The 15,732-nt window shown below is 43.3% G+C and overlaps 1 protein-coding gene across 2 annotated transcripts; it reads left to right on the top strand.

The window, feature by feature from the left end:
- The first annotated feature begins 1,731 nt into the window (after positions 1-1,731).
- LOC114870404 (phosphatidylcholine:ceramide cholinephosphotransferase 1-like) lies at positions 1,732-15,372 on the top strand. 2 transcript variants are annotated; one of them, XM_029174936.3, is made up of 6 exons: positions 1,732-2,003; positions 10,522-11,344; positions 11,420-11,537; positions 12,113-12,266; positions 12,897-13,063; positions 13,250-15,372. In XM_029174936.3, exons 2-6 carry the CDS (start codon positions 10,740-10,742, stop codon positions 13,421-13,423), a joined length of 1,218 nt encoding a protein of 405 aa, XP_029030769.1. In that variant the 5' UTR covers positions 1,732-2,003; positions 10,522-10,739; the 3' UTR covers positions 13,424-15,372. The 2 variants fall into 2 exon arrangements, with proteins under 2 accessions (XP_029030769.1, XP_029030771.1); XM_029174938.3 differs by having other exon boundaries at positions 1,985-2,124.
- The last annotated feature ends 360 nt before the right edge of the window (positions 15,373-15,732 follow it).

Genomic DNA, 15,732 nt, shown 5'->3' with positions numbered 1-15,732 from the left:
AAAAAGGCCTTAGACATATTCATTCATTTCCGCAACATTTGCTAAACATCTTTGGCAATGAATTTCAGTTTCAATACATTTACAGTTTCTACTAGGATAAAGATTCTTAAAAGGTATTGTGTGATAAAAAACGATGAAAATAATTTAACCTCGACCTACAGGTCTGTTCTGTGTAACTGTAATCTTATCTGAAAAGACATATTGGGACAACAATAAACACTATTACTGTCATCTTTTTCAGAGAGCTGACACCAGGGGGGGTTCAGTGTCTTAAAGACAAATTTATAAGCACAGTGTCTGCAAAGTGTAAGGTTAAATAGAATGTTTATTGTAGATATGTGCAAGGATATGAATGACAAAGACATCCTTGTAAAATAGGAACACACTTAGAAAAAAATGATGATAAACTAGAACACACCCTCACTAAAAGAGCCTGAACCTTTTCAGTTGCAGGGCCAGTGTTTCCAAATTGGGAAAACAGGAAACCGCATTCTGCAACCTTATCCTATTTCTATCAGAGTTGATGGGTTGGTATCAACTTCCTGCACAAACCTTAGGATCAGCAAGGGAGACAGCCATCACCTTTCTGGTGAAGCCGTCCATCCACGCGTTTGGCATACTACTCCCTCCACTGGGTCTGAACTATTCATTTTAAGCGTGTCCTCTGCATTCACACATTTAGGGGTAGTCAACAAAGAAAGGAATACAAGCTGGAGGATTTCCAAAGAAAAATCAGCTTAATGCAGATTTTCAAACACAAAATGTCCATAGTCCAGTTCTGTTTGTTTATCTTAGTTTCCTCACACCACACATTGTGCTTAAACAAAAGCCTTCGATTGATATCATCACAAGCAAACATGAAAAACATAAAATCATGTCAGACATTTAAATGCCCATGAATGGCGATTTTACTCTTTTTTGCTCTTATTTTACATGTTGCTTCATTGATCACGCAAATGTTTAAAATAATTTGTACAGCATGTGTGCAGTGTTTGAATAGTGTATAGTGAGAATTTGTACAGTACAGTACTTGTTCGAAAAAACTTTTGTTTGATCAAGTCTGTCACTCAGCTTTATTGTTTGACAAGGATTTTGTAAGTATACAGATACTTATTACAACAATCCCAGCAGTTTTCCTTTACGTCAAAGTAGGATGATAAAGCATTCACCAGAGAACTGGAAGAGCCAGTATAAGAAAATGTTGTTTAAAACATACTTACGGCTGCTGTCCATTCAAAACGAAAGAACCACATTCAAATGAACCACACCAACATAAACACAATAGGATTCATTTACAATGGTCTATTTTGTGGATTGTTTCATATTTTTCTATTTTTCTAAAATAATATAATTATTTATATTTTCCTCCCAAATTTTGGTGAAGCCTTCACAAATTTTTATTTGCTTTTTCCTTATTATTGTATCCCATTAGGTCCATGATTTGTTGTACAGTTTATATTGAAAATGAAAAGTTTTATATAAATTTAGATATACCACTCATTCCATAATAAGGGTTATAGTTTTGACCCCTTTTCATATAAATAGATAAAAACCCGAGGAAGGTGTGTGCTGCTCCAACGCAGCACTATCTGCGTTGTCGTCCCTCTTGCTGCATTCATGGTTCCTCCCAAGCTCGAATTTTAGAGTTGCGAGGGAAAAAATGTCTTGGCGAGCGTTTATTGCTACATAAAAACATACCAATTTTTGCTTAGTTATGGAGATTCTCGTGGAGCGTTTTGTGTGTGTGTGTGTGTGTGTGTGTGTGTGTGTGTGTGCTCGGGGGCTTTAGGGTCTTTTTACGTTACGGGCAGCGAGGAGAGGGATAAGTTTGGAATATTTCCGTTGACACCCGAAGGCAGCGCAGGTGACGGAATGAAGGGAACTCCCCGCTTCTCCAGTGACAAACCGCCCACTGATGAAAACACCACCGGACAGATCCCTACCACATTGCGGTGACAACCACAGCGATTAGAAGAGGTTCTCAACGGCATTTCGGCAGGGAGGTAATTACACTGCACAACTTTGCTGCTCTTTTGCCCACAGCAGACCTGGCGCCCCGTTGGTCCGCCGCGGCCCGTTCGGGAAGATGGTTCGTTACGCGCCGTGGCTCCACGTCTTGACTGGGTAACGTTCGCTGTTTGGGGGGGCGGGCGGGGGCACGCCGAGATAAACACCGCCGCGCCGTGACTTTTGCTCGCCCACCGCGTGCCACACCGGTTCGTACCGTTAAATACCCAGCGCTGTTTACTGGCCTTGCCTCGAAACGTGTTATCTACTGGCCGCGAACACGTCCCGTCGTCGGTAATCCCCAACCAACGTGATGAGAGGGGGAGAGGAGGCAGTTTCGCTCCTCGGTGCGATGATTTCGATTCAGGCGGAATAATATGTGGAGATGTGGCGTTCGCGGCACGAGCCCCGCAGCTAACGGTTCGATCAGCGCGTGCCGCACATCCCCGGTGTGGGCTGTTTGCCTCAGCTAGCAAGCTAGCTCCTGTAGCTAAATAGTGAAGACGCCAGGCTGCTTATCTATTTTTAGGCGGTGGGACTGTAAGCTTTTAAGCTACGCTGTACAGCACTGCCGAGGCCTGACTGTAAACGCGAGCGGTATCTTAAGTACCGTCCTCGCAGCTGCGTCTGCCCGTTTCTCTGTACACATTAACCAGGACCGTTACCGCTAGTCAAACATTTTCTGCGCCGTGCCTGTTCTGGCTCGGTTCGCGGTCTGGGAGCAGGGTCGCTCCGTTTGGGCGAAGCGGATCCCAGATGTGTTCGAACAGTCGTGTCGCCCCGTCCCGCTGCGTGTAGACGGGCAGACAAGGCGGCAGACGGTGGCTGCGACGACCAGACGGCCAGCGTGGAGAACGGGCGAGAACGCGACTGGTTCTCATGAACAGCGTGCGGCTGCAGAGAGTTGTCAGTCAAAGGGGTTTATTGTTGTCACTGCTCCCTGGCCGGCTGCAGAGGAAGCCTCCATGCCAAAGCAAAGCATGTCAGCAAATGGATACATTAGTCCAGCAACGAACAGCAGACTGTTCTGTCTCTGGGTGGAAACAATGCGTTTTCTGTAGGCAGAGCCAGGGTGTATGATTCAGCCTGGGGAAACCGAAGCCACGGCCCATCAGCCAGCAGCCGGGTCATCTGCTTCCTCTGGCTCCGAAAGAACTCTGTTTAAACTGCTCATACGGTTTGTTTAGCAGCATGTTATAAGAGCAACACAACTATCACTGTCTTTTATAACAACTGGTGTCAAAACCCTTTTTGCGAAATCAAGAAAACCAGATGACACAGTAAAAACATGTCCACACCAGATTTGAATCATAGCATATTATACAGGTAAATAAAAGCTGGGCTTTTTGGCTGTAGGGCTAATGCCCATAAACCCCACTAAATACCTGACTAATCGCTTCGCCACTGCCTGAGCGCAACAGACTTGAGCAATACATTCCAGGATGTGTCGAGGGTTTCCAAACAGTGACTGTAGATGACTTATTACATTTAGTCATCACCACTGTCAACAAAAATCAGCACAGCTGGCACCATAAAAGTAGATTTAAATGGACAGCTGTATTTCATTTTATGTACCTATAAAATAAGAGAGACACTAGCTCCACAGCTAGTATTCTTATTACAGTCCAAAATGAAGTCTAGAATCAATATGTTTGCTAAAATTATATATTTGATAGAGAAAACGCACATTGGAGCTTTGGAAATGAAGAACGCATGCATTTAATCCTCCAGCTCTTGTATAATGGCCTTCTGTTTGTTTTTCCAGCACATGGCCCTATAGCACTACAATGCTACTACCATCTTACCAGCTGGTTGCCATTCAGAGAAGCTACAGTACACGGAATGGCTGTCAATCTGTTTCTCCTACATCCAAACACGTTTCACTGCCCCTCAAAACATGCCCCAGTTTTCTGTGGCCTACAACTGCTTTTGGAAATCTAGGCTGGTTGCACTTTGATGTAGCCTGTTTTGATTAACTCAAATGAAAATAAGGCTCTTGAAATTAAACGTTGGTAATGACTTGGTCCTCACATGGGTCTGTGTCACCTTCCCTGGACTTGTTACATTTAAAAGAAAGGAGTCTCAATAATGAATTCTGCATGAATTAAATTACATGGTCTTACTTTAGACTGAAACACAGTAACAAAAGCAGTGAAGTGACTCACAATCATGAGGAAACGAGTGAGGAGTTGAGGTATTTTAAAGGAATTTTAAGTAGCGCAGTCTGCACCTGTAAAGCTGTGTGTTATTTACCTGATTGAACCTGAGCTGGGTGTCCCCCTGTCCTGACTTGTTTCCACTGACTCTCGCTGGCTCCTGCATTCTTTCCCAGGTTTGTGTGCTTGTTGGCGTTCTGTATAAGGCAGAGCACAGATACAGTTTTACACAGTTAACCAAACAGTCGAGTGACCTGATTGCTGTAGACCGCTCCTTTCCTCAGTTTTGCATCGACCCATTTAAAATGCAACATGATAATGATGATGCCTTGATGGTAAATGGTGTAAGCTGCGTACCTTTGGTGTTTATTTGCTACCTTGTAATATGAAATTATGTCGATGAGGAAAGACTAATAAATAAGACAGGAGATCCCTTTATTGTCCTGATCGTTTGGGCTCCATGGCAACATGAAACCCCACCTATCTCAGTTTATGGTAATAGCATAATTTGCCTGCTGTGTGAAGTAAACGCCTTAACAATATGCTGAATACTTGTTATTGCTTGCATTAATTTCCAAACCGCTGTCATGAGCGAGGTGCTTGGATTGGGTGACTGTCTTAAATGTGTGGAGGCACGTCTGTACAGAGGCTTTATGACCATACTGTGTGTGACTGCATAGATAATATAGACATCAGTATTTTACTCAGGCTTGACTTCATTGAATGCAGTGTGGTTTAAGTAGTATAAATAAACACCCGCAAACACTGAAGCCCTGTCACATCTGCAATATCACACTATACACACATATGTGTGACTCTATAGTTGTAGCCGTTTGTTTATTCAAGAGGGTAAAGATACTAATGCACAAAACAAACACCTCTAAACCACCACAACAGATTTCTAGAAATCAGTGTTTAACTGTGAAAGGCTTCGTCCTTATTAGACTGTGCAGCTGTTTATACAAAAACTATCGTGTCCATATTTTTCAAATTAAATAAACATGTCTCAAAGGAAAAAAGAAGAAAGTGGAAATTGTTGAGGACTTCCAGCATTGTAGATGAGCATCTAGTCAGCCTTAAAGCAATGCAGAGCGTTTGTTCCCAGCTGTTGAAGCTGGTTGTGAGTCTGGGTTGGTGTCAGTCCTGCAGATGCGTCTCTCTGCGACACTACGTCGATAGGTGAAACCTGCTCTAAATACTGTGCTGTTTGCTAAGTGCTTCTCGTTGACAACACGTCTCCTGTGTGCTATTTCAGATATTACTTCTTACTCTGCGCTAAGTACAATTGAGCCGAGGCCTGACAAGTTGTCTATTGGTCCCGTGAGGCTGTGAGGACTCGTCTCATTATGAGTGATGCTACAGGTGGTTTTCTCATTAGCCAGCGGCACCTGCCAATACAGCTGTTGTTGTGTTTGGATTCTCTGAAAATTTTGCAAGGGCCAAAATTGTTTATAGACTGTATCATATTGTTTTATCCCTGGTTACACTGGTTGACCTATGAACAGACTGGTTGTTCATAATTTTGTTCTATGATGCTGAGCTATGTATCGTGAGGCACATTTTCAAATAGGATCACGCTGCTGTGAACATTTATTTACAGAGGTTTATTGACTAGTACTCCTGCCTCACAGCAAGAAGGTCCTGGTCCTGCTGTAGGTTTGATTCTAGGATGCCTTTGTGTGTGGAGTTTGCATTAGTTTCCCCTGGGAGGCCATTGGGCTAATTGGGGAGTCTTAATTGTCTGTAGGTGTGAGTGTGGGAGTACAGTAAGTGGTTGTGTGTGTATATACTGTATATGTGGCCCTGTGATGGACTGGTGACCTGTGCAGGGTGAAGCCCACCTCCTGCCCGATTGGAAGCTGCAATAGGCTCCAACGTGACCCCTGGCCAAGGTAATGAGTGAGTGAGTTTACTGACTCAACTGACAGGTCAGGATAATGCCTTTGGAAAATTGGCATAGAAGAAAGTGTAATGACGATGACTGAAGATTAAATGACCTTGCGATAAATGACAACACAAAGAAAACCAGTCGTGTAGATATGACAGGTAAATATTAAAGCTCCACACAAAGTTCAACCTGCCTTTAGCGATGTAGTCGTACCGTGTCCAAACAATCTGTGGGTGTAATGCTCCTGGCCAGCAGGAGGATATTATGTAATACTGGAAGCTTCTCATGTGCTGTTAAGGCAAACAGAGCGCAAAAAAACAGCAGACCCTGTTGCTTGTTGTTTTACTTTACATCCGCTCAGCCCAGATCATCCAACCTCAAATCCATACGCGAACAGGGACGTCTTTAATGGAAAATCCTCTCTCAGACATTTTAGCCCCACACACTGTCCTGGTTAATGTCGATACGGAGTCATGAGACTCTCATTGTAGGAAGAGCTTTATACTGAAGCTGGTGTGTTCATGTGTGGTATCATGCAGGATATGTTATGAGTCATGAGTTGCCACCATGGAACCAAATGTTGTTAAACATTACTTCTTGACAACAAAAACCCTTAGTTAAAAACTGAAGCCTTGCTAATTGAGTTTTATTTCTGAAGGCCATGTTTTACTGTAACCTGCATTGTTCCAATATAATTTACATTTGCATTGTATCTATGATATTCATTGCTGTGAACCAAGCACAGCACTCAGCAATTTAAGCATTTTGTAGATGAGGGTTTGGATGAATCATCAAAATAATTAAACAAGTAATCAAGGAAAAAGGGGAGATGTGTTATTTAAACAGAGCATTTTGTTCTTATTCGAGTAGTATATAATTAGTAAATAATAAGTGAAGCGTTACTCTACTGGGTAATACTCCTCTCAGTTAATTTTTAACCCTCCAGACTGGCCCAGTTGGGTAAATATTGTCTAGCTGTGTGGGTGTAGACTCTCTGTAAAGAAATACAGGTGAGAGTCTGTTCAACTATTGTTAGTTCGTCTAAGGAGATAAAGGACAATCTGTAAAGGGATACTACATGGTCAAAAACCGTACAAAGAAAAACACGTCAGGACGAAAGAAACGAGAGGAAAACGTATCTTTGCTTGGTTTTTGTGTGGCTGACTTAGTTTATTGGTTGTGTAACAGGCTGTCTGCTCTGGCTTGGCTTAGGTTTTGGTCAGTTTATCTGAAGGGATCGTATAACAGAAAGCTGAGCAACACACAGTGAAACCATATAAAACCTGGTCTGCTCTTTCGGGTTGTTAGTTAGTTTCTCTACGGGAGTCCACATTATCTCCCTGCTGGTGACTGTGAATAGAACCAGTATGTGAAACCAAAGGAAATGTGTTAGAAGGGTCGATGCTGTGGATTAAAGCAGTCCTGTCTATGGAGGACACGTGTAGATAGACCTTTTAGTAGAGTTGCTTAGTAAACCCATGTTCATCTGGCCTCTTATTTACTAGCTGCATGTCTACAGGAAACGTGTAGCAGATGCAGAGTAGGGTTTCAGGTACCGGCCCCGAAGGACCTTTGAGGCCATTGCCATCGAATCTATTGGTCCCAGTCTCGGCTGCCGGACGTGGGCCACGGGCGGTGTGTTTATGCTTGTGTTGGCCTGACAAACTGTTGCTCTGGGGCAGCAGCTTTTTCGGGTGATGTCATGTGTATTGCATAGTGCAGAACCACTGAACCAGCTCCTCCCCTCCCCTCACTCCCACCAAATTTAGGTTTACTCTAGAAACATTCCTTTGCAATTTGCAGTTCCCGCGTTTTTCGGCGAGTACGACGGCTGCTGTCGCGGATTCAGCACTCCGTTAGCGCTACGCCTTTTAAGCGGATGGTTGCATTTTCACTGATGAAAGTGCGAAAAGAAATGGATGAGACATTAGGAGGAAGTGGTGAAGTGAAGCAGTGATCAGGGTCTATTCATGCTGCTTTGCTGTTTGCTTTACATAACCAGTTAATCTTTATTAAGTGCAAGCTGATGCATTTGCACCATAGCTGTAAAGTCAGAGATCCATTGTTGCAGAATAGAAGGAACAAACTGAAAGTAGCTGTGTTTTCTACACTGCTGTTATAATGTGCATGACTTCAAGGAAACAAATGTCACGTTAGAGCTGAATTTGAAAAGTACCCTAAATCACTGATGTCATTTCATAGCAACGTGTTTTTGACAACAAATACATTAGACCTTGAAACAGGAAATGTGATTCTGAGGGGTTGAGAGCTGTCTGCAGCTCAGTCATTTCGTAATGAGGGGTGGAGGGCAAACCGCAGGACGTGCTGCTTGTTAACTGACGTGCGTATGAGGACCTTGATGACCCGACCTGTCTCCTCCCTGTGCAGATTTATGAGCAACGTGACTGGTCAGGGTCCGGTTGGTTATGTCACTGCAAGGACCTGTAAGGATCAGTGTGTGGCTGTAAATAGAAACTAGCCTACGATAAGTAAACAGATGACAATGGAGACGCCGCAGTGTTCCAGTCGTACGTTACAACCCCGTCCTCCTGTGTTGCCTTCCTCTGACATTATATTTGTTCACAGAGGAAAAGGATTTGAAGTCATTTGTTGGCGTTCAGTGTTCTTTCATCTACAAACATTGTGAGGCCGAAGCATTTGTAGACTCCACTCTCTTCCTGTTCTTCTCAGACTTTAAACAACATTGACCGGAGGTCGTGTTTACTCAGGTTTGGATCTGTTTTCTTTTGCCAGAACCATTTTCTTAAAGCCTGTTATTTGGTCATCAGGTGTAGGTGAAACAGGACATTTTCCACAGCCTCGGGGTCTACGTGTTGCTTTCCAACGGGTTCTTTGCACAGTATAATCGGGTAATTCAATGAAACATACATACTGTACTCACTGGACCTTCAATACAGCCCTCCTTGGATTTCTAGGAATATGTTTCTGTTCAGATACATAGTTTCATTATTGGGCTGTTTTTGTTGGTAAGCTTATTTCTTCAGCGAGCACACTGTAAGCTGATTCACAGACCAAAGGTCCTCGGCACACAGCTGACTCAGTGACTGCTAATCTCCGCGAAGGGATTGAAGTAGGAGCTCTTTGTCTCTCAGGTTTCTTTATCTTTTGCAGAGTTCACACTGTATTAAAGGCAGCTAAGCTCTGCTGATAAGCCTGCGCGCTGTGCTTTCCGCATGCTCCGCTTGCGCTTCAGTGTTTGTGGTGTCTATTACACTGGAATCATGGGGTTACAAGGTCAAACTGTTCCCCCGACCTCAGCTGGACTACGTCTCACGCCGCTTGTTGTCCGAGTATATTAGGCCCCACTCTGTGGGCCTGAATCGCCGGCCTCTGAGCGGCGCTGAGGCGAGATGAGCCGAGGTTGCTGCCTGCCAGCGTGTTTAGCTGCTATGGGCCTGAGCTGGGCTGGTTGTGCTTTGGCCCCACTGTTGGCTGCCTTCCCTCTCTACAAGGGTGGGGTCCCAGTGCCACAGCACTGACCTTCCCCCCAGCATTTATGTGTTCCTCTTTTCACTGTCATCCTCCCCTTCCTGCTATCCATGGTGTAGATCAGAACTCGCTTCCAGCTGTACCTCCCATAAACACAAGCAGGGCCACCCTGTGCTCACCACCGACACCGCGCTGTGTAAACAAACACATGATCTGCAGCAGATGTGGGAGTTCATCTCCTTGGTGATGCTTAGCTTAGAAATGCACATGTTGGAAAAGTTCAACTCAAGCTAAAACAACAAGCTAAAACTAGTAAAAAAATTTTTAAATTTAACAGTTTGTTAGATAATCTAAAGTACACGGTTGAATAACTTTGCAGCTGCTTTATCAAACTATGGGAAATAAATGTTTCTCACTGTTCTGTTTCATGTAAAAACTTTAGATTGATTTTAATTATCGTTGTCTTCAATTTGAAAACCTTTTTTTTATTAGTGTTTTGAATGAGAACCACAACATTCACCCAACCAGTTTTATTTATAATGCTGCTAAATACTGTGTTTACGGCCACTCAGTGCAGAGGGGTGTCCTATACACACCAGCTAATCCACTAAGGAGGTTGGCACTTAAGTAGCACTTCTCGGCTTCATTACAGAAAAACCTTTTTATACTTTCTACTGTAGGTCTAAAGGCTCTTCTGCAATAAAGATCAAAGGGGGTGGTACTGCTGCGCTTTAATTGTAGGAGCTGTGGAGCAATATGAATTATTCAGTTAATGTTTTGTTCTGTGAAATAGAGGTTGAGTGGTTTCATTTGTGATTTTAGATTAAGTTGGCCAAACAAGCTCCTGGTTCCCAGTGTTCTCTCATTCAGTTTGTCTGCAGTTTGCTGATTTATATCTCTGGTCATGTGTCTGGCAGGAACACACCTAGTATATTTATGGATGTTAATGTAATAGGTGTGACTCGGAACAGATAGGTGATATTTTACTCATCGTTGCTTTCATCATTTCCTTCTTTGCAGTGTGAAATAAGAGGGGGTTGACCAGGTCCACCTGCCCAACGGTCTTTTATCCAGACACTGCTTCAAGAGGAGGCTGGGCTCCCTCTGGGTGCAAGAACCACCATGTGCCAAAACAGAAGAGGACTCACCAGTGCCCATTAATCCTTTTTTCCTGAGCTTCCCCTCTAGTCTGAGGACTCTCCTAGACTAGACAAGCGCCGTGTTGCCCACTGGCAAAGATGAAGAAGGTGGCAACATGGTCAGCAAAGGATGTCTCCGACTGGCTGAGCAAGGAGGGCATGCCAGAATACATAGACGCGCTCCATCACACAGATGGCCCTTCCCTGCTCACGCTCACCGAGGCAGATTTCCACAGGCACCCCCTTTCGCTGGTTTCGTCTGACGGCGGGCTGCAGCTGTTGGAGCGAGTGGAGACGCTGCGGATAGAGAATCATATGGAGACTCACAAAAATGGACACGCGAACGGGCACGCGGGGGGCATGCCCAACGGGACGATTAAGCCCCACAGGAACGGCACACTGGGAGGCAAGAAGGAGATGGTCCACATCCCCATCCCCATGGCGGAGACCAAGCACTGCTCCTTTCCTACAGAGTGGGGGAAGACGGGCATAGCGTTCCTGTACGCGCTGGTGTGCTTCGTCACCACCACGGTCGTCATCTCGGTGGTCCACGAGAGAGTGCCGTCGAAAGAGCACACCCCGCCGCTGCCCGACAAGTTCTTCGACCTGTTTGATCGGGTAGAGTGGGCCTTCTCCATCTGCGAGATTAACGGCATGCTGCTGGTGGGGCTCTGGTTGATACAGTGGATTCTCCTCAAGTACAGGTACGGTCTGGTTTCTCCAGTGGAGACGTCTGGTGGCCGCTGAGAATGCCACATCTTCCGTCTTCTGTGTTTCAGATCGATTATCGGCAGGCGCTTCTTCTTCATTGTGGGCACGCTCTATCTGTACCGGTGTATTACGATGTACATCACCACCCTGCCTGTTCCTGGCATGCACTTCAAATGCTCTCCAAAGGTACACAAACTCCTGTTGTGTCCTGTTGTAGGCTGGTTAAGTATGGAAGGCATCTACTTGTGGTACAAATGTGGTCAATGGTCAGATTCCACAAAAAAGAGACCTTTTATAAGTGGAACATATCACAGGGCTCTCCACTGACCACTGTGTGCATGTTAATCTGAAACGGAGTGGTTTGTGTAGTTCCTGTTATATTATTAGATGGCACTACAAACTAGGTTTCACATCCTTGTCCTAAAGTGGGCAAATGTTCTTGGCAAGCTGTTGAAGAAATTTAGCAATCTCTGTTGTCGTATAACGTGAAGCAAAACTGAAGTGACGGTTAAGACGAAGCTGCAGTTAAACCAAATGGTGCATCTCAAGTATTGAAGTGTTATTTCCTTGGGCCACACCATTTAATTAAACCGTTCAAGATGCTGCACTGGTTCCTTCTGTTTGCCAGATCAATGACTTTTTCTAAACACTATATAATATCGCGATAGTTATTTGTACATATCATATGGCAACAATGGTGCAAGAAATGGCTCCACTACATCCTACCTTTACACTAGACCATGTATGTTTGTGTTTTTCAGCTTCTTGGGAACTGGGAGGCACAGGCGAGGAGAATAATGAAGATGATTGCTGGTGGGGGACTATCCATCACAGGGGCGCACACCATGTGTGGGGATTATCTGTATAGTGGCCACACTGTAATGTTAACACTAACATACCTCTTCATCAAGGAGTGTAAGTGTCATGTTTCACACCTTTTTCTCCAATAATGCACAGGAAGCTTCAGTCATGTTTTAGTTTTAATATACTAATATTTTGGCATTTTACAAACATCTGTCTAAAGGGCTGATCGAGTTTCAAAAGAATGCGAGCTAGCCTGTGATGATTGAATGGATTCATTAGTTTGTAACCATTGTTATAGGCTGGCGTTTCTCAGTGCAGATGTCACTGTCAGGAAATGTAACCACAGAGGAAATGAAGCTGTATCCACTTGTACGTCTGTTACAGCCTGTTACAGGATTTCAGTCATTTAACCAGATTTCTTATTTGTGTGCAGGCAGCTCCTTCCTGTTCTTTTGTTCATCAGTTGTGTCTATATGTTGTAGTATTTAAGTGGTTTAAGTCTTTGGTTAAGTTGGCGTCATTATATTTTGAAGCTCTGCGTGAACTTGCTTTAAACGCAACTAACACAACAGTGACATCTAGTGGTGACCATTAACACTGCTGTAGGACAGTACTTTATCACCAATTAGCTGACATTCACTGACCCTTATTGATAATTTAGAAACTTCAAATAATTAAATATCTACTCTGGACATCTGTGTTTGATGTATGAACCCTGCTGGATTTGTTTTTTATCGGCAGATTCTCCTAAGCGATTCTGGTGGTACCAGTGGCTTTGCTTGGCCTTGAGCGCTGTGGGGATTTTCTGCATCCTCCTAGCCCACGATCACTACACTGTGGATGTGGTGGTCGCTTACTTCATCACTACACGCCTCTTCTGGTGGTACCACACTATGGCCAACCAACAAGTGAGTAGAATGTGCATGACTGTGTTACAGTAAAAGTTAGTAATAGTAAATGAGAACCGAAAGTTGACATTAATAACAGGAAAGGCTTTAGGAACAGGAAGTGATTTGTTGCTTAATGTCGGTTGTCCTTTGAGAACATTAACAGTAAATCCTTTACAATTGTGCCGTGGTTGTGATTTGTTTCAGTCACTGAAGGAGACGTCGCAGAGTAACCCGTTCTCCCGGGTGTGGTGGTACAGACTCTTCCAGTACTTTGAAGAGAACGTCAACGGGACGGTCCCTCGCAACTACCAGCTGCCTTCATGGCGAGCTTTACAGTGGAGCCGCGGCGTGAAGTACAGCAGACTGGACATCCAGTGACTCCTCTTCACACAGCGGGCGACGACTGGGACTTCCACAAGTGCTGTTTCTTACCCATGGAAGATGGCACGGTTTAATGTAGCGCTGTCCTTACACCTCCAGTAACAGAAACATCCCTGTCCAGATGGGTAGCACTGTGACCCACCTAGTATTTTGTTTTGCATAATTATGTATGTATGTATGTATGTATATTTCTTTTTCTCTCATGGTAGTATTTCTCAACAGAGCACAAATTTATATTTGTCTCTTTTCCACTTTGTGGGCCACGCAACAACTTCTGCTTTTTGTAGCAGATCTATGAAGGACTCCAAAAATCGTCTAAACTGGTAACGTTCACACATTTTTGGCCATAAGGACTTTTTCCCCTCAGCACAAACACACATTTAAGGTATTCTGTTCAGTTTCAGTGCAGAGTGTCAATCAAATAACCAAAATGCCATGAGCATTATTCTTTTTTGTAAACTGTCCTTGCTAAAATAAGTAAAAGGTGCAAAAATTAGTTTTTCTAAGTACTTCAAACTTTATTTTTGAAGAACAAATGATGTCCAACAACAGATTTTTAGATTTTTATCTTTTCCAAGATAGAAACTGAGAGCATAAGAATCTAATGGTATAGCATTATTCCAGTGCCTTTCTTACCTTGATTGTAAAACCGTTCAAGTACTACATGTGTCTTGTGTGCTTCGTACCACAGCGGGAACGCAGCTGTGGTACGAGGTGGTACTTATGTAACATACTTGTTCCCATGAATGTACTACTACTCCAGCCTTACTAGAAGATTGGTCTTCCCAAAATTAAGTGCAGTGAAAGAAATGTCCCGTTTATTTATTGATACTTTGTGGTGTCAGTTTGTGTTTAGTTGGTTAATGCTGTTCTAACAGGAAAATGACTGTTATTTGTAATACTTTTGTCTGTAACATTTCATTTTTACCAGTCAGTCTTTAACCAACACCAGCCATGTTCAAAGCCCAATCACTGACAAAAAAAAAAAAGATGGCAAGTTTTACTTTAACTCATCAACGCTATTTGCTAAATGTCACTGCCTCATTAAATGTTTGGAAACAGAATGATTGGGATACTGAGTTAAGTGGACCTGAACATGGCTTGTGCATCTGTGCTGCATCTCATGCCCAATAAGATGACACACATGGTGTAGAGGAGTATTACGTGTGAGCTGAGTTAAGGGAACAGTAGCTTCACGCAGAGTCTATGACCGCTTGGTAATAAACCTGTAGGTGCTTTGTGTGGTTGGTCTAAATGTACCAAATCAAGCTGCTTGGAGTCAGTGGCTTGTCTGCAATACCTCCTAAGCTGGTCTTTCTAGACGTGACTTGCAGTTGGGGAACAAAGTAAGGCCTGATGCAAACAGCTGGTGTTAAATACAGTATTTGACAACGAGTGTGGAAATGTTGGTTTGGTATTGATAATCCTAATCATGTACATCTTTTATTTGTACAGTTATGACAAGTTATTTATGAAGCGCCTATAGAGAAGAGTTAATTCATCCTACGAACCTTTGGTGTCAATTAGTTTTGAAGGAAATACTGCACTGAGCTTTAGATTACATATGTTTAAAATGAATAATCGAAATTTGACAAGTGACAAATTAATATTATTAATGTCTGAGACAATTTGCCCTCCTTTCTGAAACGCTGTCTAATCATCTACCTTTGACAGCTTTTAAGAGCACAGTGGTTCCCCACAGGCTTAAGGTCCAGGCATGGCTGTGTTATTATATTAATGGCCTAAAAGGCTGGAATTTAGGTTTATTTTCTGGTTCGCCAATCAGGTTGGATTACATATTTCTAAGAAATAAGGGTTTGTCATCTTGTATGTTCCTCCATAAGCTTCTCACCCTTTTTGTCCATTTTACCGTATATACCAGATGTTTGTAAGATGTGAAGGCTTGTCCTTGGGACACTTTTGAATAAAAGTTTTACTATAAGGTATATGATTTCCTGTCTGTGTCTTATCACAACCTGCAGGGTAAAGTGTCTGTATGCCAGCTTCATATTAAACATGACATCATGGCAGATATAAAGATATCCATCAGATAACCCACTGAGCTGCATACGTAGATGTCGGCGGTAGAGAGAGGTCTTTTTATTCTTCCAGCATGTAGTTGTACAGTCCATTGTGAGTCTGACGTGACCTGCATTAATTTTGCTTCTCATAACCCTGTGTCAACCTTTTCTTTTACGTTAGGACAGCTGTTCAATAAAAAGCTTAATAAAACTTACTAAGCTTATGAACGAACCACCCACACACACTTTTGCAACAGAAGTGATTTTTGTTAATAATTATGTATG

The sequence above is a fragment of the Betta splendens genome, chromosome 15 (genome assembly GCF_900634795.4).
Source record: "Betta splendens chromosome 15, fBetSpl5.4, whole genome shotgun sequence".
In the NCBI taxonomy this organism is placed as follows: domain Eukaryota; kingdom Metazoa; phylum Chordata; class Actinopteri; order Anabantiformes; family Osphronemidae; genus Betta; species Betta splendens.
This window is presented reverse-complemented; position numbering and strand designations above follow the sequence as displayed.

Excerpts from the sequence above, each read along its gene's own strand:
- LOC114870404 (XM_029174936.3), top strand. The coding sequence starts at position 10,740 with ATGAAGAAGGTGGCAACATGGTCAGCAAAGGATGTCTCCGACTGGCTG. Across the intron at positions 11,538-12,112 it reads ACTTCAAATGCTCTCCAAAG|CTTCTTGGGAACTGGGAGGC; the intron begins GTACACAAACTC and ends TGTGTTTTTCAG. Across the intron at positions 13,064-13,249 it reads ACACTATGGCCAACCAACAA|TCACTGAAGGAGACGTCGCA; the intron begins GTGAGTAGAATG and ends GATTTGTTTCAG.